Source organism: Carettochelys insculpta, chromosome 12, assembly GCF_033958435.1.
Source record: "Carettochelys insculpta isolate YL-2023 chromosome 12, ASM3395843v1, whole genome shotgun sequence".
NCBI lineage: Eukaryota > Metazoa > Chordata > Testudines > Carettochelyidae > Carettochelys > Carettochelys insculpta.
This window is the reverse complement of record NC_134148.1, coordinates 32,652,741-32,678,345: the sequence shown is the minus strand read 5'-3', so window position 1 is coordinate 32,678,345 and position 25,605 is coordinate 32,652,741. Positions and strand designations below refer to the sequence as shown.

The window sequence follows — 25,605 nt, the reverse complement described above, 5'->3', positions numbered from 1 at the left end:
GTGTCTCTCTTTACCCCTCTATATCCAAGGGAGTTAGCATGCACGTGCAGTCATTAACTGGCTGACATTTCCTGAGAGGCCCAATCCTGTTGCATTATTATCGTTGCTGACCCTTTGTTCCAGAGTTTATGGGGGAGGGTCACCCTTTCTGGCTGTACCTTTCTCCTTGTCATCAGTGAATGATCCCTGTCTGTTTTGTCATCAAGCTGGTGTCACGTGTGTGGTTCTCATATGTGCTGAGAACTGAGCTGGCTCTGCTTTCTTAAGAGGCTCTTCTGTTAACAAACTGTAAACTCAACTTTCTAATTTTGTAATGAAGTATCCATAATGCCCTCAAGACAGAATAGCTCTAGGGGGTGGTCCATAATTTTTGATGAGGAATTGCTAAGAATTTGGTAAATGGTCAGTGCCACTGTTTTCTAAGATATCAGTGGAAGGGGTGTGAGGTCTGGGATGGAGGTTGGGTACAGAAGGGAGCTCTGGGTGGAGTACGGGGCTGTAAGAGGGGTGCAGGGTCTCAGAGGGAGTTTGGGCACTGGAGAGGGTTGTGACCTGAGGGTGTATTTTTGTCCACCCCGGACTAGCTTGTAGTACCAGTGCCAAACGCTCTTTGCAGTGATTTTAATTTAAGATGGAGCTGTGATTCTGCAGCCTCCTTTTGTACAAATGATCCACTACAAATTGTCTGTTAAAAATCCTTTGGATTCTCATAGTGCTCACTTACAGATGGCCTAAGAGAGGTATGATGTGCCTAGTAGTTAGAGCAAAAGGATGTGGGGTTGGGTTCTGCCCCAGTTCAGCCACTTAGCTCTGTGACACCTCAGTCAAAGAACTTCGCTTCTCTGCATTACTATAGTATGGGAATATTTACATAACCTGCAAGGAGAGGAGTAGTGAAGCTTTATCCACTGTATCTGGAGCATTTGGTAATCCTTGGGTCTCCAGAAGTGGAAATTGGTTTTATATTTAATTCCTGGTTTATGCAAGTGTCGGAAGACAAAAAATGTTATTTTAAAAGCGTGAAAGGTGCGGAGAAGGAAATGGGTGTAAATGACTGTTGTTTAAGTTTCACGTGCTGATTTGCTGGGAAGAGGAGACAATGGAGACACGCAATTTCTCTTCTGTTCTGTCCACCCCATCACCAGAAAAAGAAATTGTTCAGACAGTTGCCAAATTTTCATGGAGACCAACTTGCCGTACTACCCTTTGGGACCTGATCCACCCCTTCAGATTAAGAGGAAGAGGCATGTGTTGCGAAGCTGGCATTGCAGCAAACACTTGATATTTGAGAAAGTATTCTTGCCTCCCAGTTCCTCCATGTTACGGTACAAAGGAGGAAAAAAAAATAAATCTATACTTTTTGGTCATACAGCTGGGATCATGGAAGCCACCCCTTTTGAGTGTAAACACATGTGCAACTATAACCTAGGCCTTAAGCTTTATGTCACAAAGCCATCTGTAGAAGTCCGGTCCTGCAGTTTGTGTGCTCACTGTTGTTTCATAGCTTCCATCATTCATAGACACTGTAGTTGCAAAAGAACTAACAAATAGGAAAGTTGGAAATGAAACCAGCCCTTGAAAGGAAAATAATGCTTGTTGAGTTTTTTTAGAACAATTTGAATAAACAGACAAAGAGCAGCCTTGGAAGAAGTTTGTTAAAATCTACTTTGCAAACCTTTTGTCATTGCAGAAGAGCTGGAGATGAAAACTGAGGATGAAGTGGATTTTTTGAAAGACCCTAGAGAGCATGTAGCTTCTGATGAAACAGTAAGTGTCGTTTATGTGTTTTTAATTTGTACATTGCAAGGCTTAAAAAAGAAAGACGTGACCAATTGTTGATGATCATCTGAGTTGCTGGTTTCTTTTATACAGCTGCTGTGAGGCTAGATGTGTTACAACTTATGGGTTTGCTTTTTAACCATCCGAACATAGCACTGATTTTTAGCCTTTTGTTTTTGAAATGGGATTTAATTTAATTTAAAATACAAAGGTGATAAAAGACAAATGAAAAAACCAAAGCCCCATTAAGCTTTGACAACCTGTGTGTGATAGACAGCTATATGCACCACAATATAAGGTCATCCAGAGTTGATGAGGAGGTAAAAGATTCCTTCCTGCCCCCTACAATACTGCTGCAGCTCCTGGTGTATTTGACATAAAATGATTATTCATATATATGTACAAAGAGAAAACGTAGTCCTGTGGATAAGGCACTGCCCTGGAAGTCAGGAGACCAGGTGTTGTTTGTGCCTCTGTTCTATCACTTCATCTCTGTGCTCCTGTTGTCTGTTTAATTTGTGAATTCTTCAGGGGAACGGGGTATTAACTATGGGCATGTCTAAACTAGAAAGTGAGATTGACCTAGCTATATCCCTCCAGGTTATGATTTTTTTGTGTTCCTAAAAGACTTAGTTCAACCAGCCAAAGCCTCACAGTGGACAGTGCTAGAAGGTCTTCTGTCAATGTAAATACCACCCCTTGCAGAGGTGGATTTACTAAAGCGTTAGTATCTGTGCTGCACTGACACAAGTGCAGTGCTGCTGTTGTACCATTTCTAGTGTGGACGTAACCTGCATATTTGCACATTTCACAATGGTACCCCAGTCTTGGAGTTTATATGCACTACAGTAACACAGATAAAGAATAATCATAAGCACAAATATAGGGGGAACCATAAAATAAGAGACAACAGGAAAAAGATGAAGCAGACATTTAAAATGAAGTGGGGTTGTTTCGTGTTAAACATTTTCTGTCACTTTTAGCTGTCACCCATTTTTAGGCTGAACTGCGGTAACGGAAGTGAGGTTATCACATTTGCTTGAGGTGGAGTTAAGGTAGGGTTTCAAATGGCCTTCATGCATTTTGCCCTATTAAGAGTCTTCTTAACTTTCTCTCCCACTTGTCTTCGAGGCATTCTCAGAAGTGTGCAGGCACACTGGTTTAGAGCAGCTGTATTTGTGTGTTTAGTTTATAATTAAGAAGCTAATGTTATAATAAACAGTTTTAAGGTGAAGTAACATTGCAAGGGTAGAACCCAGAGAATTCTTCTCTGCACTGCACATTAGTGAAAACTCTTTGGGTGGTAAAATAATCCTGCCACAGCAGACAATAAAATCATGTTTATTGTGTATGGATTTTAACTAAATTAATAATTGTTAACTCAGTGAGGTAACCAGAGAAAACTGCTAGTAACTTTCCAATCTAAAATACACGTGCTGTGAGAACTGTCTTTCATTATCATAATACTGCAGCGTAAAGATGCTGACTATCCTGAATCCGCCCCTTATGACAGATAATTTTCATGACTAATCCCTGGGTGTCTGTTTATGTAGCAGGATATAGTCAGACAAATGCAAAAAAGAACACACCCCATATTTCATGCATTTCAAGCAATGTACATCTCAAAAAAGCAACAAAAGAAAGGTGATGAATTTAGGGTTTTTTTTTTAATGTGTTTCATAATGGTGATATGATACTTCAACATGAATCTGGGTGCAGCTTTGTCGCATCCCTTTGCCTCCCTGCAGAGGGAAGGTTCATGCTCAGATTAGCCAACCTCCCCGTCTCTTTTTTTTAATCTGGCTTTTCTGGTGTGGGATTGGGAGCGGCAAGAGAGTGGAAAGTTTGCTGCAAAAGGAGCAACAGAGTTTCCTGTTGCTAAGTTAAACAAAACAACATAACAACTATACTATGTTAAGGTCACTTTAAAAAGCAGCTGAAGATTTAAAAATAGAACTTAATTCACAGAATGTAAGATTGGCTTTTGGGTAGGCTTATTTTAGGCAGGGAGGGGAGAGTTGAATCACAAAATATAGACGTGCATCTCTCTCTGTTTTCTGCCACTACTTTATTTAGTGTTAATTCACCTAGCCAGGCGTTTTTCAGGTGCTTGTTGCCTACTGATTAGTAGGCCATTTTGTGGTTAGTAAAAGTGTTTTCATAGCTTGCTCCAAATAGGGACTATTCTATTACTTGCACCTACTCATGGGTTTTGTTTATCAAATTTTCATGATTGATGTTGTTGGGAAGCAAAGTGGAAGTAACCACATTTTTCACATCTGAAAGAGAAGCTTTGTTGTCCTGAGCCAGATATATGACACATTTGGACAAGAGTGTGGTTAGAATTTATGTACTACTTATGGTTTAGTATCCAAGCCCAAGAAGTAATTGAATAGCTGATGCCCAGTGATTATACCTGTTTGATCATTTTCTGTATAGGTAGCTATCCTGTCCTAGAAAATTTTACTTGAATATGGATCTTGTACCTGTCACAGAAAGACTGCGCCTGAAAAGGATTTAGGAAAAGGGTGTCTTTGAGAGTTTCAAACATTAAGACTGTAACAGGAAAGAGGGATATGAGGAAGTAATTCTGAGTGAAATCTTTGGAAGTTAGCAATCAAGATTTGGGCTTTGCTTCTCTGCACACAGAACCATGCCCTGTCTTTGAGTTCATTGATGTAAAGGGTTACAATGGTCATAAATACTGTTAGACATAACAGGAAGATCTTCTGAACTGTCACTATGGTGGGCATTGAAATGTACCGATCCATTTCTGCTCTTCAACATCTGACCACTTGTAAACAATGTATTACCTTCTCTTTCTGAGGTTTATTTATTGCTAGGTATTGATTTAAAAACAAACAAACCAAAACAAAAAAAAAACCTGTTTCCTATGCAGATTGAGTCTCTCCCATCTGGCAGTCTCTTCTCCAGCAACATCTGTAATCCAGCCTGATTTTAGTTAGCTGGATGACAATTTGTTGTGGTTGTAGCTAAGTTTCATGAGGTTCCATAAACTTTGTTTCCAGCCACTAGTCCTGGCTCTCAGTGTTCTGTGCTGTTATTTAGCTGTAATTTACCCATAAATGTCTTCTAAGAGCCCCATAAGCAGTGAAAGTGTGGGCAGTGCTGCTAAACAATATTAACCTCCCATGGTCCTGTTCCCCCCAGACCATCCCTCTGCCCCAGAAAGGGTAACGGGGTTCCTGTGGTGGGGCTAGTGGACTGAACAGAAGGCCTGGGGCCCAGGAACAACACTGACCCTGCCACAGTGCTTAGATGCTTAGGTGAAATCCCAGCTATTTGGACTCTCACTTCTACTTTAACACTTTCAATCCTTTCTTGTTACAGGTGAAGTACAGCAAACACAATTACCACATAATTAAACTTCTGCTGTAAATATAGAGCTAAGCTGATACCAATTTCAGAGGCCAAACGCTGCTTTTCAGTGGAAATGTGTATTATGAGAAGTGACTATTTTTGGAAGTCATATTATAGAATGTTTATTTTTTTAATATATTTGTACTTTGCAATTCATTTTGTACTTTGGAATTTGAAATTAGAACCCTGAAAGCTGGGTAAGTAATGATTTTCTGCTATGTAGGCTAAGACTAGTTGGTTAGTAGACTGGTTTAGAAAGAAAACGTATAACCAAGAATTCTATGCGAGTGGTATGTTTTTAATTTTAATTACCCCGTATGTGTGTCTTTTGAATTTCTTTTTCCCCCTTCATCTCAAAAACATTGCAATAGCTCATTAGTGCTCTCACCATCCTGGGAAGATGTTTACAGACTTCTTGGCACTGGTCCAGCATACTTATTCTCTCTCACAGCTCTTCATCTCAAACAGTTCCTAGGGTCTGCCAGAAGAATGTTGTTCTTTTATTGTGTTGGAGCAAATATTTTATAGTAGCAATACATTCCTTGTCCTGAGCTATGATTGGTAGTTCTGCTTTTGGAAATGAAGTATTTAATTTCAAGTGATATGGCAAAAGTGATTGGTAAACACTTGAAGTGTTACACAGACCAGTCTTATATAGATTCCTGTTTATCAGATGTATGGTTGAACATACTTTCAGAGGATAGTGTGAAGATGAAGAATTTTTCTTTCTGGAAGCAAAGACAAAAAATTGTTAGTAGACCTGGTTAACATCTTTCAAAAATGTTGTGGAAAAACTATTTCACCACATTTTGACCAATCCTATATTTTATAGACTTCCATTGAACATCCAGTATCATAAATCTCTAGCCCTGCAGTGGTACATTACTCACATATGTTGCTGGAGAGTAATTTGTATGGAGAAATTCCTGCTGTTTCATACATAGCATGAGGTCTTGTCTCCACTACATGGTGGCTCGACACTGCAGTGATTTATTTATTCTCGACCTACCATTGATTTATTCTGTATGCCTAGAAGCCAACTTTTTAAGCTCCTTCCTCTTGACTCCAATACTCCACCAGTGCAAGAGGAATAGCTGGAATCAAGAGGAGAGCAGCCCCCACCTGTCTTATTGTGCGGAAGATGCCATACAAGTATGTCAGCTTCAGCTACAGTCTTTCTGTAGCTGAAGTCATGTAGCTTAGATTGGCGAGGGGCTTAGCGTGGGCAAGATTTTGAAGACCTCTGTGGGTCTGGTGGAGGGAGACAATGAGAAGTGGAGGAAGAGGATGAGAAATGCTAGTGGCACATACAGAATCTAAAACCCTTTGGCAGTGCAGTGATTTTTCTTTTTTGTGGAATGATGCAGAAGAGCAAGAGCGAGCTACAGAGTTCAACTGGCTACCAGATTTGGCATGAGGGAAAGGAATTCATCCCTTTGGCTGGAATCTTGTGGCAACAGGAGGGCAAATACAGGCTGAATGTTGGTTGTTCCTGCATCTCCAGTATGTTTATTTTCCTATCTGATGTTTTTGTTTCACACAAGGTTTATTTTGTATTGATGCTAGTAACGTAATAAAGCTAGTGAAGATTTTATCTGTGAATTCAGAATTCATAATATATGAGCTTCCTTTTAGAAAAGCGTGATCAAACTGCTGGCTATTGTGATCTTTTTAAAATTGGAAAGTGTTAAGAAAAGAGGTACAAGAACAAAACATGCGTGATAGACTTAAGAATTTCACTGTATTCTGATTACCCAAGAGAGAATTAATAGGTGTCTTGGTCACGATGAAAAAATATGTGTATGGGGAAGAGAGAGCTGGTACTAGATGTCTTTTTAATTTAGCAGAAAAATCATAATGAAATCCAGTAGCTGTAAGCTGAAGTTAAGCAAACGTGGGCAAAGTGTGTAAAAGGTAAATTGGTTACCTGGTAAGCATTAGGGTTACCAGAATGTTTTCTGGGTAACTGGTTGAATGGCTAGCCCTGTTGTGGTGGAAGGACCCTGGTCCTAGCTGCCCTTCGCCAACCCACCTACTGTTAGCCAGTTAAACTGTATAGTTTTAATCATTTAACTATTTGAACGGATGTTTCCAGCTCTGCTTCAAACTAGGGAAGTTGGAATTCTTAAACAACTTGCCTTAACGACATGGTAGATCCTCTATCACTTGGAGTGGTTAAAAGGAAACTATGAAAACAAAAAAGCAGTCCAGTAGCACTTTAAAGACAAACAAAATAATTTATTAGGTGATGAACTTTCATGGGACAGACCCACTCGTCATATCATAGCCATACCAGAACAGACTCAATACTTAAGGCACAGAGAACCAAAAATAGTAATCAAGGTTGACGCATCAGAAAAATATTATCAAAGAGAGCAAATCAGAGAGTAGAGGGGCAGAAGGTGTGCGGGATGGAGGAGTCAAGAATTAGGTAAAGCCAAGTATTCAAAAGAGCCCCTATAATGACCTAAAAATTCCCATCCCAGTTCAGACCACGTGTTAATGTGTCGAATTTGAATATGAAAGAGAGTTCAGCAGCCTCTCTTTCCAATCCGTTGGGAAAATTCCTTTTCAGTATGATGCAAACCTTCAGGTCGTTTATAGAATGGCCCACTCCATTAAAATGCTGGCTGACCAGTTTGTGGATCAGGTGTGTTTTTATGTCTGTTTTGTGCCCATTAATTCTTTGTCTAAGAGAGTTTGAAGTCTGTCCAATATACAAAGCATCTGGGCATTGTTGGCCCATGATGGCATTTTTGATGTTAGTTGAGGAACATGAGAATGTGCCCGTGATTCTGTGACTAACCTGGTTAGGTCCAGTGATGGTATCTCCAGAACTGATATGTGGACAGAGCTGGCAATGGGCTTTGTTGCAAGGAAAAGTTTCAGGACTGGTGTTCCTGCGGTATAGACTGTGATTGTTGATGAGAAGGTTGGGCCGTTGTCTGTAGGAGAGAACAGGCTTGTCACCTAGGGCCTTCTGGAGTATGGCATCCTGATTAAGGATAGGTTGTAGGTCTTTAATAATGCATTGCAGGGGTTTGAGTTGGGGGCTGTAGATAATGACCAGTGGTGTTCTGTTCTTGGCTTTTTGGGCCTATCTTGGAGTAGCTGGTCTCTAGGTATTCATCTGGCCCTGTCAATTTGTTTATTTTTATTTCTCTTGGTTGGTAATTCAGGTTTATGAATATTTGGTAAAGATCTTGTAGTTTTCGGTCTCTTTCAGTAGGATCAGAGCAAATGCAATTGTACCTAAGGGCTTGACTATAAACAATGGATCTAGTTATGTGCTCAGGATGGAGGCTAGAAGTAGGTAGGTAAGTATAATGATCAGTGGGTTTCTGGTAGAGTGTGGTACCAATCAGGCCATCCTTGATTTGTACTGTAGTGTCCAGGAAATGTATCTCTCGCACGGAGTAGTTGAGAAAAGGAGACTGGACATCTTTCTAAAAGATGGCTATAATGTAAACAAGAGTTATGGGTTCAATGCAGAGTTTCCTGGGTAAGATTCTCTGGTATGAGTTATGCAGGAGGGAATGATAATTGTCACTTCTGTGTTAGAAGGTCAGATGTAGTGATGGAATTCTGAAGAATGCAGGTATGGATGTGAATGATTATCCAAGAGATGAGCTGGATTCAGTGTCTTAGCAGCTAATCAAGAGTTAGAGGCTGGTGGTATTATCCAAGAATGGCACTTCCAGACAAGAAGGTTGAAAAGGGTTGTACGTCAGAAGAAAATACAGAAGAAATGAGAAAAAGAGAAATCATTTTATTTAAAGCTAGATTAGAAAGAACAGTTCTTGGGTTAAGTATTTCCATTCATGCTATGCGAATTACTATGAAAATCTATTTGGCATTTCATGCAGTGCCATTAAAACACTTTCCCTGGAATGATGGAATTAAAAACTAAACTTAGTGTCACAGTTTCTTCACAGAATCTGTTGTTTTAGCTGTCTCCACAACCTCACTCTTCACTTCTGTAACACCTATTTTTGCAATTTTATTGAAAGGTGAAAATACTAAGTCCTGTTCTTCTAAGGCCTGTTCTTCACTATTGTTGCCTGATGCCTTATGTCCATTTGTGTGACTAAACCTGACAATTAAGTTGTAAGTACAGGCCAGAAACCTCACATAAGGATTTTTTTCCCCAAAAAATGTTCTTGGGGTTACGGGAATTTCTAAATATCCAGTCAAGTAGCAGCCCTGATGTTATCATTCCTCTCTCTCCCCAAACACAGAGGATTAATGCGGTATTCTGTCCTCACTTGTTTGGACCCAAATTCAGATCTAGCTGAAATCAGGGGTGACTTGATTCTTGGTGGCTTCTGCCTTGTCTCTACAGCCGCCACATTTGGTATAGTTGGTGGTGACTGACAAGAGCTCTAGACAGGAGCTGCACAGATACGGTGAGGGGTTGGAATTGCAATGCAATGCAGGATTAAAAATCTATTTATTTTAGTCCTAGTTAAGGTGTGATGTTGTCAGTGTGTCAGAATTAATAATACCTCTAACACACAAGCCCCCAGCAGAATCCTTGAGAGCAGCCTCCTGAGATTTTCAGGCTGCCATGCATCAGTCTCTTCTTCCAGTGACTGTAGCGTGTCTTCATTATGAGCGACAAGATCTGCATCGTCTGCAAATAGGAGTTCCCCAATGAGGACTTCCTTGAACTTAGTTTTGGCCTTGAGTCTTGCCAGGTTGTAGAGAGCCATCTAATCTTGTGTGGAGAAATACATCACTGTGTGAGTTTTGAAATGCTCAGTTTAGTAGAACTGAGAAGAATATGTAGAAGCGGGTAGGGGCAAGAACACACCCTTGTTTGACTATATGCACAATATTGCGTATTCTCCTTTTGCATATTGTTTCTCCTTGGTGGAGTGGTACAAGGCAAGAAAACAAATCCCTCCATTTTCTAACTCATTAGCTCTAAAACCTGCTATTGAGTCTGCTCAACATCAAGCGTGGTGACTTGTTTTTCTTCTGTCTGAGACGGTACTTGCCTCCATAAATTAGGGGGAGAGCCTAAATCCTAATTTATTTGACATTCGTCTTTAACTCCATTCCCCCACACAGCCGAGCTCATTAAAGAGAAAACCTAAGAGCAGTGAGGAGGGATGTGGCCATTTCAGATGTGCGTATAATCCAATTGTAGAAAGGTGGGTGATAAAATGCCTGTTTCAATTTTCTGCCTGAGATCTGGCACCCAGGAGCTTACAAGTTTCTTCAATCTCTTCTAAATGCTGCAGTACAGGTCTCAGTGATGCTTGCCAAGCACAGATACGTTGATGGATGTGGATAGCTGGGGTCTGTTGCAGGGTTTTTTTCCTGACCAAGTGTGGCATAAATTGTATACGCACTGAGGCATGTGAGGATGTGTGTCAACAGTAGAAACACACACTGCCAGCTGTGAGCATTGTGCTCATCAGCTGGGTGATATTTGACTCTCTCCTGGGTGTCCATTAGCCTTCCACATAAGGTGTGCATTTGGATGGCTCTCCTGAAGACATTCACATGCCTCCCAGCTGATTAGCAAGTGCCCCCAGCCAGCAGTGTGTGTTTCTGTTGCTGGTGCACGTATGCACATGCCTCAGTGCACATAACAAAATTTATTCCACACATGGATGGAAAAAATTAGAGGGCGCTCTGGTGCACAGACAAGTGCTCATCTGACTGTTCTGTTGCCATCACTGACACATTTTATAGTCATTTCCCTACTTCTCTCCTTTTTTTCCTTTTCTTTTTCCCTTTTGACCTTGTGTTCCTTTATCTGTGATTGCAAGACAAACGCCTGCCATGCCCAGAAGGATGAAGACAAAACTGTTTGCCTTACACTTGTGCTTGAGCATTCTCAGCTACTTGGCAAAGGGTAATCTCCCAGCATTTCACTCACTGAAGTGTAGCCAAAGGGCCCAGTTATAAATGTCAGGGGGAGAATGGGGTAACTCCTTGCCAGCCAATTTTCATAGAAAGGTGCTTTTTAATGGAAAGTGTTGTTAAGCTCCATGGGATTAGGGTGAAACAAATATTGTACTCCTCTTTATTTGTTGGGACTCTTTTAGTTGGGAATTAGATGAACTGCTCGCCCTTAGGAACAGGGAATTTGTTTGAGTTGGGTTAATGCCTTTCCCTGTGTAAAAGTCTGAGAGACCTTTTACCTGTGATGTGAGTATGCTGTCTCTTTGGGGGCACATGGAAAGGCGTGAGTACCTTGTGCATTGGGAGATCCCAGAGTTTGAGCACAGTTGGGTTTCCAGGAACGGGTTATATTTTGGGGGAACTGGAGCGGTGGGAAGCAGTAGATCTTTTTGGTAAGAGAGACACCATGTTTACAGCCTCTCCTAAAGCCTCTGGGGTCTTCTCTATAGCACTCCGCAGTTACCTTAGGGTGGTTGAGATTGCATAAAGCTACAACACACTGGAAATGTGACTGCTGAGCTGGAGATATTGGTTGCAAGTGTTGGGTCCATCAATCCCTGCAGTAGTAAATAGAGGGAAACGGAAGAGCAGAAAAATAATGTAGTCCTAAAACTAGAGCCCTGGCATGTAATTAGGTGCAGAAAGCTGGAGCCTGCATATTTAGTGGCATATCTGGGAAGTGGCACACTGCCACCTGTGTTCTGCATGTGCACTGACTGCTTCTTGGTTTGTCAGGGTGGTTTAAGTGGGTGTAGATGAACAAACCCTGAAATGATCTGGGATCTGCTTTCCTCTCTTCCTATTCAAGACCCTTGATGCCAACAGAGATTCTCAAGGTGGAACTTACCTCTTGGTTTCACTTCTTTGCTCCCTACTGTTTCCTCGATCTGAAATAGACTTCAGGGCCTTCTGTGTGTCGTATTTCTCTAGCCAAGGTTTTGGGGAGGAAAACAGGGAAGGGAATAGTGAGACAGGGCTTTGCAGTTGTGGAAGGATATCACTGGAGTTTTGGTTGGCTCACTTGTCTGTTTTCGTAAATGCTTATCCTTCAGGGAAGTTGCCAGGTTCTGTGTTGTATTTCAGAAATTGTCAGCCATTTGGGTCCCAGAGGAAGTACCTCTCCTCTTGCTTTCTGCTAGACCTTTAAATATTTTAAATAGTTTCAGTAAATAACTGTTCAGTCAGTGGGGAACCCAACAATTAGAGAATGCTCTGCCCAGCTCCTTACCCCAGCTTTTCTCCATACATCCCGCTTGCTTTTAATGTGAACGTTACATTTGGGATTTTCATCTAGGCTGAGCCCTCCTTCATGTTATTAGAGTGTTTGTTGTATTCTTGGTACTGGTGTTTCCTCTTTGCTGTACACATTGGCTTCATAAACCTATCCTCCATTCAAGAGCATGGCTCAGATATGTGACCTTTGCTTGCCTTAGCTTTTCTTGTGTTACCATTCTTTTGGGAAAGTGCTGCTGCAAATAAACAAATATTTAGCCAGATTCTAAATAACAGAAAAACAAAGGAGTTTTACATGAAAAAGCAGTCAGCTGCATTCAAGCAAGAGGAGTGCAAGGAAAACTCTGAGAATTGCCCTTTCTTCCTGTCTACATAATTAGGTAACAAAAAGGTCTTCATAAAGTACTTACAGAGACTACGATGCAAGAGCTTCCCCATTGATTCTGGTTCTGTTTTTGCTAGGAGAATGAAGCCAACAAACTTTATTCCACCCAGCAGCTGAGCTAAGTGTCTCTTTGAAAACTAGGTATTTGGTTTAATTTAGCCTACTTGCGAACTGAACTTAAGGTTTCTCACAAAAGCACAAAAATGAAATGTATGAATTGTGATGAGTAACAACTGTTTCCCAACTGGCAAGTAATGCTGTCTGGTGGGTTGGCTACCTTTGGCAGGTCAGGTTTTTAAATATATATTATGTGTCACCTTTTCTGGAGAATACATTGGCAGATGTCTAGGATTGCAGTTCGGAAATGGCAGGAGGAGACTGAGGTTATTATAAAAGCTGTGAGGGGAACCTGGGTTAAGGAGGTCAGGTGTGGAATATCAGGATACTGCAGATTGGAATTTTTGTGCATTAGCAATACAGTATGAGACACCCAGGACTAGACTAACTTGGTGTGCTACAAGTCAGGATTAAGATGCATGGATGGTGCAATGTAGGCATCTCTCTGGGCATTGCATTTTCTTTGTTTCTTTATCTAATGCCAATGACAAAAGGAGCTTTTCACTTGAAGCATACCTAGTCTGGCTGCCACCCTTGTAGCTTTAAACCAAGGAGTCTGGCATCTGTCCATCTCTTTTCTTGACTGCTGAGAACGTTTTTATTGATGGAGTAGGGAAGAGAGTAGGGGAAAAGACCCTAACTAATATTATTTTCCATATTTCTCTGAAGCTGACCTAGTCGATAGAGCATGAGAGAGCAACCGCTGTTGAAAAAGCCATAATTGTTTGACTATATCAATGTAAGGCATGTGAATTGTCCCAGTCTTAACAGAATGACAGAAGAGCAAGGGAATGATGGAGCATCTTAACATATATTTATAATCTCTTTAAAAGAGGTTTCAGTGTTGGCCAAAACATCACAGGCTGTGAGAAAAGCTGCAAACTGAAGTACGCCATATATATATATATATATATATATATATATATATATATATATATAGTATTTCTTGAAACATTTCTAATTTTAGCTTAAATTCTGTTTTCTCCCCTGTTACTGACTGCTTTGGTTAAGAGAGAATGTTTTTCTTTCAATAGCTCTTGGATCTTTTGCTGACTCCCTTCCCTCACCCTCTTTAGCGTCTGTGCTAAAGAAGCCCATTTAACAAAACCTGATAGTCTTATAAACATGGAATAATGGCAGTATCCCACATATGCGATTCATTATTTTTGCATGTTTGGAACTAGTCGTCTTCCCCACTCCACCCCCCACCCTGGGCAACTGCTAACTTCAAAAACTTAAGACACCAATGCTTCATAGTAGCCAAAAGAGGTAACTGAGTCAACTGCAGTTGCAGCTTTATAGATAAATTAATAACTGCTCCATAATGGGAAGGGATTTCATTCTTGCTTTACAGAATCATCTCATATAACTTTTGTATTCTCTAAATCCTTTTGTTTTACTTTCTGTTGATTTCACTGGGTCCTCCTTTGCTGACTATGTGAAGGTTTTCCTGCTTCTGAGTCTGGTAAACATTTCCCTTCTTCCCTTCCTTCAGTTAATTCAACTTATTGTAATTTAATCTATATTTGTTTAAATATTTATTTTTTAAGTCTTCTTCCTTAGATCTGTGAGCAAGAGACTTCAGATTTTATTTTGTATTCAAGAACAGACTGCAGACTTACCAGTGACATCAGGAATTTTAACTCAGGAAGGAAAACTACAGTTTAGTCCAGGGGTGAGCAAACTTCTTACTTCATGCTCCACTTTTTGTCCCTGCAATTAGCAGGACTTCCCCGCCCCCTCCGTCTAATGTAATCCAAACGGATGGAAATGTCAGTTATGTCCATATGGAAAAAAAAAAAACCAAACTTCTTACACATGCAGAAAGATGTAAAATGTAAAAACTTACTTTCAGTTGGTGTATAAACGTGGATACACAGACATAAAAACAATAACGCATTTCAACATTTTTTAATTATATGGATGAGCCTGAGACCCAGCAGCCGAGTGTGTTGTTCCCCCCTTAGGAACTTTCATGGCCCTGAAGGGGGTCTGCCACCCACTTTGCACATCCGTGGATTAGTTTCTCCAGGCCTGCTCATGGGGAGAGGAGCAAAGGGGGCCAGCTGCCTTGCAGTCCACTTCAAAAGGCCGAGGGCTCACAACTGCTGCTATTGTGGCGTTGGCCAGAGCCTTGGGCCTTTTAAATCACTGCCAGAGCTCCAGGCGGTGCTGAACGTCCGGCTGGGGGAAGGCTAGTCCCCAGTTCCACCCCTTCTGCCTCAGGCTCGTCCCTTTCTGGGAGCACGTAGCCGTGCTCTCCTAGCCACGCTCAGGAGTCGGGCCGTTTGGCGCCCCTCCCCAGTCTCTCCATTACCCAGTGAACTTTCAAACCTCCCATTTATATTGAATCTTTTTTGTGGCATTTTCCCCCAGCAAGTTCTGTGCCCAGAGATTGGGGTTCACTGCCCTACCAGAAATATACACTTCTAATGCCTTGGGAGGCTGAGATTTCAGCAAGAGTAAGGTAACTGTGGAGGGGAGGTATGTGGGCATGAAAATGGAATAGATACAGGCTGTCCAAAACACACTCAGTGACTTGAGCTTCACACCGCTTCCAGGCTCATTCTGAGCTCTGCCAATAGGAACAAATTTATTCCAGTAGTGTTCTGTGATAAACTGGAAGGAATGACATCCTCCATGTTCCATGTTAAGAGCCAAAATTATTACTGAATCGCTGTAGCATGTGGCATTCTATAATCAGAAAAATAAATATTGTTTTTCTTTTCTGTAGAAATGTCAACAATGAAGCCTAGGTTGTAATATCTAGCTCTTAAGAGATGCTTTTTATCTCCTGAAGTGCCTCATTTAGTACTAAATAAAGCTGAGAAGAAGTAACATCTTAGGTATAGCGTCATAGAACAGGGAGGAGCTTCAGGGGGTCATCAGGTCCAATCCGCTGCCCTCACAGCAAGACTCTGTATTATCTAGACCAGGGTGGGGAAATAAAGGCCGCCATCTGGATCCAGTCTGCTGGGGTTTGTCCCTGGTGGGTCTCCACTTCTAAATTTACCTGTGCCTCCACAGATATGAGGCAATCCCAGTTCTCCGCCTCAAATCACCGTATGCAGCCAGTGGGGGTGGGGGGAAGTAGTGTCCTGGTCTGTGCAGCTTCCTACTCCTACTATTAGCCACAAACAGAAATCTGCACCCAACAAGAGCTGTGATTGCCCAGTACCTGTCGAGACGTGGGTGAATATATTTGTGGCAGATCTCCAAACACTAACCCTGACAGACTGGGGCTTTTTTGCCTTTTTTTTTTTTTCCTCCTCACTCATCTCTTCCCCAGCCCCCCAATCTAGACCAGCTGTGGAAGGTGTTTGCCTAACCTGCTCTTAAAAATCTCTGTAATGATGGTGATTCCACCATCTCCCTAGGCAGTTTATTCCTGTGTTTAACCATGCTGGCAACTAGGAAGTTTCTAATGTCCAACCTAAACCTCCATTGACGCAATTTAAACCCATTGCTTCTTGAGCTTAAGGAGAATATTTTTTCTCCCTCTTCCTTGTAATAATCTTTTAGATAGTAAAAAGTGGTCACCATGTCCCCTCTCAGTCTTCTCTTTTCCATTTAAATAAACCCAGTTCTTTCAATCTTTCCTCCTAGGCCAAGTCACCAGGGCCTGACAGAATGCATCCTAGTTTTTCAGATAAATGTCCAATCTTTTGGTATCTTTCTAAGTTGTGGCCTTAATGTCATGTCATGAGTTCCACAGTCTAGTTGCTCACAGTGTGAAAAACTACTTTGTTTTCAGTATTGTATTTACCAACTTTTAATTACACTGAATGTCCTCTTGGTCTTGTGTAGGAGACAGAGAGCAGATGTTCACAATCTACCTGTCCTTTACTATTCATTACTTTATGTACTTTGATAATGTGCCCTTTTATTCACTTCCTTTCTGAGATGAACAATCTGATCTTTTCGGGGTATTTTCATATGCTGCAGAAGCAGTCCTTCCTATCCCACACATCACTTTTTTCTGTTCTGGCACTTGAGGGGTTGATTTCTCTTAGTTTGCATAGATGTCAATATGTTTAATGCTTGTAATTAAATATAGTCCTTCTATAAAATGCTTTGTGGTTTTATCCATGTGACTTCTTGTGGGAGTCAGTCCCATAGGTCAGCTCTGAGTTCTAAAAATAATCCTTTCCTTTTTGTTTCTTTTCCATTCACTACTTTCAGGTTTGGTAGTCTCAACTGGTCTTCATGTTGTTTGTTGTATTAGAGAGTAGAAATAAGCCCCTGATCATTTGTGAGCCCCTGATCATTTTGCTATCTGTGCCCCAGCTAAGTTCTGAGTCACTCTTCTCCTTGAAAGCTACATAATTCTAATATTTCCCCTCTGTATACAGGGTTGGGGACAGACTTCACCAGGTCCTCAGAAATGGTGTGTGTGGGGCTTGGCTCTGGGTCTCCCGCAAGGAGTGAGGCCTTTCTTGGGTGGAAGGTGTGGGGCTGGGGGCTAGCCTTCCACAGCCAGCCCTTCAGTACCACCCAGACCACACTTTGTGGGGGTATAGGGGCAATGTAAAGGGCTTGGAGCTCCAGCTGCTGCTGCTGCCATGGCAACAGCCTAATGCACCAGGCCCTGTTAAATTGCCTAGTCCCAGGGCAACTTTCTGCTTTGCAAATTCATGCACACCCATCAGCAGCCCTGGCTTTATATAAACTCAGCTAATTTCTGTCTCTCCAACTATTTCTAAGAGCAAGTCTAAACTGCTCCACAGTTTGGACTAAGGATATATGAACCAGGACTCAGCACACAGGACCCGTACCTTTGTCCCCATAGCATCCACGTGGGGAACTTACAGCACAGCACTCTTTAGTGTGCCTAGCCGTTCACGGCCCTTAGTCCAAACTGTGGGGCACTGCAGACGTGCCCTCAGTGACCCCAGTGCTGTAAACGCCTCTGCAGGAGGATGTCCCTTGCGAAGCTGAAGTTGAAGAGGATAAAAAGGAGAGGTACTGATGTTAGTGGGTGTTGAGGGTCACTGAGCCCATTGCAGGACTCTCTATGTAAATGTTAGTTTGACAACTGTTGGATTTAGAAAAGATTCCCTGTCTGGTGCTCAGTGCTCCTCAAGACCATTACTTCACATATGGCAGGGGCTGTATTGTACAGAATATTTCAGGCTAAGGCGTTAGCTGTTGCACCTCCTACACCTGTTGATAAAGAGTATGAGTCTGGCCGCTGTTTATTCTACTGGTGCTACAGTAGCAGGGCTGTGGTGCTGCAACTGTGCCACAGCAGAGCTGTTGGGTAGGTTTTCCCAAAACTGATGGAAGGTTTTCCTCTTGTGGGAGGAATACTGCCTCCCTAGCAGTCAGTACCTCGGTAGTCAGAAGTCTTTCATTTACCGAACACAGGGGTCAGGTACCCCCCAGCATGAGTGCCAAGAGTGGCACAGGAGCTGATTTTCATCGGCATACCAGGTGGGAGCTCAGTCCCTCCCTTTCTCGCCACTGCAGCTGGGAGCTTGCTCAAAGCCATGCTGCCTGTGGATTGACAAAACAGACCAGCTAATGCCACCAACCATCACCTAAATGGCAAAGCTCTGTATCTAAATTTATTTATTAATGAAAATATTGTAAGTAGGACTATCAGAGACTTTAAAAAGTATCACCAGCTCTCGGACTGACGTAGAGGCCAAAAAGTCAAATTTCAGCACTCTGACTCAGAAAGGTTGCTGACCCCTGACTAGCAACACCTACACCAGGGATTACGTCACCGTAGCTGTGGCTTTCCTGTGTGAATTGTTCACACCTGTGAGTGCAGTGACTGTCAAACTAATTTGAAGCATAGACCAGGCCTACGTAACTGTTCTCCCTGGCTTCCCTCTTGCTTCAAGGGGGGAGAACAATGCATCTGTTGGTCCAAATCAGTAGCTAGCTACATCTACCTTTACACCAGTTCATCTGTGCGTGTTTCTGGGGTAGAGCCAAAGCCCCTTCCATTTGCCACCCCTGCTCATATGCATGCCCAGGAGTAAGAGTTGCAAACTAAGGCTATGTCTAGACTCCCACTGCCCTCACAGACCCCTCCCCATCCCCTTCCTGCCCATACCTTCCCCTGCTCCTGGTCCCAGCCCAGCCCCAATGTGGGCCCCAAACCCAGAGTTCAGAGGGGACCCCGAGGCCGACACTGCTCAGGGTCCTTCACCCCCTCCACGTTCTGAGGGCGCCCCCATGTCACAAGCCAGCCTCCAAATTCTGCGATCCCCTCCCTACTGTAAATAGTTCAGATATTTTCACTTTGCTTTCTTGTAAATAGTTTTATATTACACAGTTTCATTTACATAAACATTTCTTTGTTTTATTAAAACAGGTTTTCGTTCACCTAACCCACATCACTCTTCATTGTGCAAGGGTCAGGGAGTGGTGAGGCGCCAAAGAGGGGGGTGGGGGGGCTCATGGTGGAGATGGCCCCCACATACTGGGGCTGTGGGAGAAGCTCTCCCTCAGGGCCTTGCAGATCCACAGGACATCCCGATGTGCCTGGGAGATGGTGGCTGTGCCCAGCTGCTCGTAAGCACGACGCCCTTCATGGCTGGCTGCTGCCTCCCACCCTCCCCTTCACAGTATTATGCAGGACACAACATACTACCACAGCTTGGTGAACCTTGTGCTCTCCCACATCCAGGCAGGTGAGCGGGCACCTGAAGTCATCCGAGGGTGCACTCAGTCTGCATCCTGGCCTGTTGGAGGTGAACAGTGCCCAGCTGGGCTCCAGCTGGCTGGAGCAGGGATTCATGAGCCATGACATGAGGGAGTAGGCCGCATCCTTCATGATGCACAGCAGCAACTGTACGTCCCTGACCAGCTCACGGCAAGGGATGAAGGTGCCCGCCTCAAGCCTCTGGCACAGGCTGGAGTTGTGAAATACATGGGGGTCATGTGCCCAGCCCACCCACCTGATGTAAATGTCCATGAACTGTCCCCGGTGGTTGGCCAGGGCCTGAAGTACCATGGAGAAGTACCCCTTGCACTTCATGTACATGGCTGCCCTATGCTCCAGGGCCCAGATGGGGATGTGTGTTCCGTTGGTGTCCCCAGCACTGTTCAGGAACCCTAGGGTAGCGAATCTGTCCACAACTTCGTCAGCATCTCCAAGTCAGGCAACCTTCCGCAGCAGTATCGTGTTGATGGCTGTCACAACCTGCAGAGGGAGGGGACTAAACATACAACAGGGTCTGAGGGATGGTGTCCCTGGGATGTGGGGGGAGAGTCCTCTGTGAGGCCTTTCCCGCAGAAGCAGGGCTGTGTAAGGGTGGGATGGTCCCCTGCGCATGGGGCTTCCCCTCACTCAAACACCACCCCTCTCACCCCCCAACCCTGCTTCCTAAGGGTCATCCTTTGGCAGGACACCCCCCACCCCGCATGCAGGGACTGCAGCCCAAAAGCATGTTACCTCCATGAGAGGGGCCCTGATGGTGGACTTCTCCATGCTGAACTGGTTGCCCACCAAGCAGTAGCTGTCGGGAGTGGCGAGTTTGCAGAGGGCAACTGTGACCCACTTCTCCATAGGGATGGCAGGCTGCAGAGCCAAGTGTCCGTTCTCCAGAGGGTGAGGGTGAACCAGGCACAAAGCTCCAGGAAGATGGCCTTCTGCATTCTGAAGTTCTGGAACCATTGCTGGTCACCCCACTGCCCCATGACCAGCTGGTCCCACCAGTCAGAACTGAGGCAGTGCCTCAGAACTGCCTGTGCATGGGAGGGTGTGGGGGGGGAATGGGTTCAGGAGTGAATGTTCTGCAGCCATGGCAAGGTCCTTGCAGAAGGTCTCAGATTTGCCCTCCATGAGGAAGAGCAGGATGGCTGTCAGGAGGTTCAGCAGCTGCTGCAGCATCTCTCTGTGGGGTCAGCACAAGCCCCCCAAGGGAAGCTTCAGCAGCATGGCTCCCTGGAGCCATCTGTGTCACCCCACAAGACATGAAGCTGTGCTCTAGCTGTGCTGTCCCTTGAGGAGGTAGACATGCCTGTAGCAGAGGCAGGAAATGGGTATCTGCGGGGTCCCTTTAAGAGCGTGTCTCACTTAGGCTCCTGGAAGGAACTGGTGACCTGAGAGCCCGTCCAACATGGTTCCGGGTGGCTGTTTTGCTGCTAGAGTGGCCTGGCCATCTGGCTACTCTCTGTCAATGGAGCAGGTCACTCTTTCAATCCACCTTGCGGTTTGTGTGTGATCTCTCGAAGAAGTTTTGTCGCAAGGTCTCTTCTGACACAAACTTCTGCCGAAAAATCCGTTACCTAGATATAGCCAAAGAGTTAAGGAATACCTTCTTCCAAGGACTTATATGTAGCTCCCTGAAAAATTGCAGATATCCGCTGTATATCCAGGGCTATCGGTGCAAATATCCACAGCCCATTTTTGTACATACAAACATGGCTACAGACATAAAATTTGTATCTGTGCAGGGCACTTCAGGTAGGGCAAGAAATGGTCTTGTTGATAGCAAGGATGGCTGTCAAGGTTTCTGTAAGAAATGTCTCTGAGGAATTTCCTACTTCACTCTTGACCATGTGTGTTAGCATAAAACTTAGTGAACAAATTCCGTAAGCACATAAGAACAGCCAAACCGGGTCAGCCCAATGCCTGATGCACCTGAGGGAGTGGACAGAACAGATATTCATGAACACAATCCCTCTCCTGACATCCATTTCCAACCTCTGATAAACAGAGGTTAGGGACACCGTTGCTACCCATCCTGGCTAATATATCCATTGATGGACCTAAGCTCCATGAATGTATGTAGTTCTTTTCTGAACCCTGTTAAAGTCTTGGTCTTCACAACCTCCTCTGGCGAGGAGTTCCACAGGCCAATTAGGCGCCGTGTGAAGAAAAACTTCCTTTTGTTAGTTTGAAACCTGCTACCCATTAATTTCATTTGGTGACCCCCTAGTTGGCCCCCAGTTGTTCTTTTATGGGAACAAGTAAATATTCCTTATTCACTTTTTTCCACATCAGTCATCATTTTATAGACTTCTGTTGTATCCTCCTTTAGTCCCTCCTTTTCTAAGATGAACAGTGACAGTCTCTTTAATCTTTCTTCATATGGCACCCATTCCAAACCCCTAATCATTTTTGTTGCCCTTTTCTGAACCTTTTCTAATGTCAATATATCATTTTGAGATGTGGCGACCATGTCTGTACAAAGTATTCAAGAGGTTGGTGTGCCATGGGTTTATATAGAGTCAATAAGATATTCTCTCATTTTCTATCACATTTTTTTGAGTCCTAGAATTCCGTTTGCCTTTTTGGCTGCTGCAGCACATTGAGTGGATGTTTTCAGAGAACTATCCACAGTGACTCCAAGATCTCTCTGTTCAGTGGTTATAGCTAAATTAGTCCCCATTATTTCATATGTATGGTTGAGATTATTTTTTTCAATGTGCATTACTTTACATTTATGAACCTTAAAATTAATTTGACATTTTATTGCCCAAATCACTTAGGCCATTTCTACACACGCCACTTTCGTAAACGGCCTGAAATATGCTAATGAGACACAGATGCAAATTTCCTGTGCATCATTAGCATAAGGTCACATGATTTGGAGTCCGGAAGACGCTTTTCCAGACTCCATCACAACGTGTAGAAGCGCGGCCCGGGGGTGGGGGGGTCTTCCGGAAGGAGGACTTCCTTCCGGAAGACCCCCCTTCTACATGTTGTTTTGGAGTCTGGAAGAGCATCTTCCAGACTCCAAATCATGTGACTGTATGCAAGTGAGGCATGGGAAATTTGCATCCATGCCTCATTAGCATATTTTGGGCTGTTTATCAGCATGCCACTTTTGGAGAAATTCACATGCGTAGAAACAGCCTTAGATTTGTGAGGTATCTTTGAAGCTCTTCATAGTCTACTTTGATCTTAACTATTTTGAACAGTTGTGTATCAACAGCATATTTTGCCACCTCACTGTTTACCCCTTTTTCCAGATCATGTATAAATGGGTTGAATAGGATTGGTCCCAGTACAGACCCTTTGAGAACACTACTCTCCACGAGTCTCTGAAAACTTACCATTTATTCCTATCCTTAGTTTTCTGTCTTTTAACCAGTTTTCAGTTCATGAGGGGATCTTCCCTCTTATCCCACGACAGTTTATTTTACTTATGAGCCTTTGGTGAGGGATCTTGTCAAAGGCTTTCTGGAAATCTAGGTACATGATATCCAATGGATCCCCCTTGTCCACGTTTATTGACCATCTCAAAGAACTCTAGTAGATTAGTAATGCAGGATTTCCCTTTATAGAAACCATGTTGACTTTTCCCCCAACAAGTTACATTCATCTATGTGTCTGGCAACTTTATTCTTTACTATAGTTTCAAATAATTTGCCCGGTACCGGTCTGTAATTGCCAGAATTACCTCTAGAGCCCTTTTTAAATATTGGAGTCACATTAGTTGTCTTCAAGTCAATAGGTACAGAAGTTGATTTAAAGGATTAATTACAAACCATGGTTAATAGCCCTGCAATTTTACATTTGAGTTCTTTCAGAACTCTTGTGTGAATGTTATCTGGTCCTGGTGACTTGTTACTATTAAGTTTATCTCAGCATCTTACTAATGAACAAAGTAAAATTTCCTTCAGATTTATATGGGCAACTTTTTGTTGAAAGAAATCTAAAAAGGAAGCTCTTGCTTCTGGAGCAGATGTTGTTTCCATGTTCCAGAAAAAAAAAAAACTTTCTAGTAGAAGAAATATAGTAATAATTGATAAAATACATAGTTATTACTGTGATAGGTAGGTGGAAGACTGGGTAGTAGATGCATTATAAAACATTAATGCAGCAAAATTTCTTATCAAGAGATATTGATTCAAAATGGGCTTAAGAGTCTGTTGACAACTCTGGATGTTTCACTATATTCCTTAGTATCCATATCACAGAACTTCCTGCAGCACCTGGAATTGTTTAAAGGCTTGAATGATAGGGATAATTGAAGACACAGTTGCATGGAGAGAGCTGTGTTCTGAAGCCCAGTTCTGGAATCACACTGTAGTGCTGCAGGTGACTCTCTGTTGGCAGTGCTCCTGGATTTAGCTCTTTTATTTTCTCACCTTTGTGAGCTCTAAATTCACCAATTCAAGCAGCAAACCAACAAAATACGCTGCTAAGAAGAATTGCTTTAAATACTTTGTATTTCAAAGTAGTGGAGCTTGCAGTAAGCTTAGCAAATCCTGAACTGAGATACAAAATACAAGGTTTTCTCTCCTTGTTTTCAAAATGCTGACCCCATGTCATGGTTTGCAATGGTCAGAATTCTGGGCAATGAGGAGACACTTTCTCTTAACACTTCCACAGTATTTGGAAGAATCGTATGTGTTGTTGACAAAGTTCCTGCTGCACATGAGGCAGCCAGACATCTTCACTTGCAGCTATTTTTGGTATAGCTGGAGTTCTGCATCTCAAACTGAAGTATAAGCAGTGGAGAGGTTGCTGTTCTCCTTGGGCATTGTAGAATGTGCAGTTACTTCCTCTGAGAAAAAGATGTTCAGACATGCAGTGAAGTCTAATAAAAATAAGACCTTTTTTGTAAAAAATAAAAAGACAGTTTACAGATTTGGCCCTTAAATGTACAAGGTGTGTTTACACTGAGGAGGTATTGAGAAAGGTCAGAAGTAATTAGAGTTTGCAAGGCTGACTTTATTTATTAAATATATACTCCATTTTTCTGTATTTAGAGGAACTTCCCCATTCTCTGTCATTTATTTTCCAGTTTCAGAATTGTTTGTTTTACATTTTGAGCAAGCTGTATGACACTGTAAGTGTTGTGTCTGTTTGGATTTACAAGTGCAGTTCTGTAATGTTATCCCAGTGTGTTCTGTTCTAGTGCAATTTTGAGAAGATAGGCCTGCTTCTAAAGCTCATTGAATGACTAGCTTAGTCATTTAATTGGGGGTTATTTACATGAGTAATGGTTGCCCGTTCAGGCTGTTCACTTGAATCTGCCTAACTGTGAGTTCATTGTAATTAATTTGGGCTAATGTTAGGCCCAGGAAGGAATTTTTCTTGGGGGGGCACATAAGCAGACTCTTGGTGGTCTTGTGTCTCTGTGGTTGAGCAGAGCTTATTCCTTAGAGCAGGGATGGGGAATCTCTGGTGTGCTGGCCACACTTGGTTCATCAGTTAGTTGCTGGACTATGAGACTGTTTACTTGAGCGTCCACAGCAATGGCTGCTAACTGCTGCCCGTGGCCATGGTTTGCTGTTCTTGGCTAGTGGGATTTGCAGAAAGTGGCATGGGATGGGCCATCGCTTTCTGCAGCTCCCATTGGTCAGGAATAACAACCTTTCGCCACTGGGAGCTTCAGGGCTCCATACCTGCCTCTATGAACCACGCTCAGGTTACCAAACCAAATGACAGCCCACCAGTGTCTAGCCCTGATGAACTGCATCCAGCCCGTGAGCCACAGGTTTCCCATGCCTGCCTTAGAACAAGCTCAAGGTTTGCCTACCAGCTGTTTTCCTTTAGCCCCCCCCCCCTCCCCCGCCCATCCATTCAGTTGTCCTATTTATTTCCTATGCAGTGGGTAATAGGGGACTCCGAGGTAGTAAGTGTTCAATTTGTCAACTTCCTATTTGTTGCAAATGGGCATCAATATTTGCTCAATTGCAAGGGCTTTCCTTTGCTTATGGAGCACAGCTGTTTCAGTTCAAATAATTAAATAAATTTTAGCCACCAGGTGGCGCACAGGCTGGTTCCCTTTCACATGTCCAGATCAAAAAGGAAGGAGCATAACTACAAAATGTTTTCCAGGCTTCATTTGTCCTCTCAGAGGGGTTCAGTTTCAAAACCC

General features: G+C 43.0%; 1 protein-coding gene across 8 annotated transcripts in view; it reads left to right on the top strand.

Moving 5' to 3' along the window:
• Positions 1-25,605, top strand: part of AKAP13 (A-kinase anchoring protein 13) — a 352,799-nt gene that overhangs the window by 194,859 nt on the left and 132,335 nt on the right. For all 8 annotated transcript variants that reach the window (XM_075007027.1, XM_075007032.1, XM_075007030.1 and 5 more), the window contains one exon: positions 1,691-1,767. In XM_075007027.1, the coding sequence (XP_074863128.1) occupies positions 1,691-1,767 (77 nt within the window). The remainder of the gene's footprint in view (positions 1-1,690; positions 1,768-25,605) is intronic.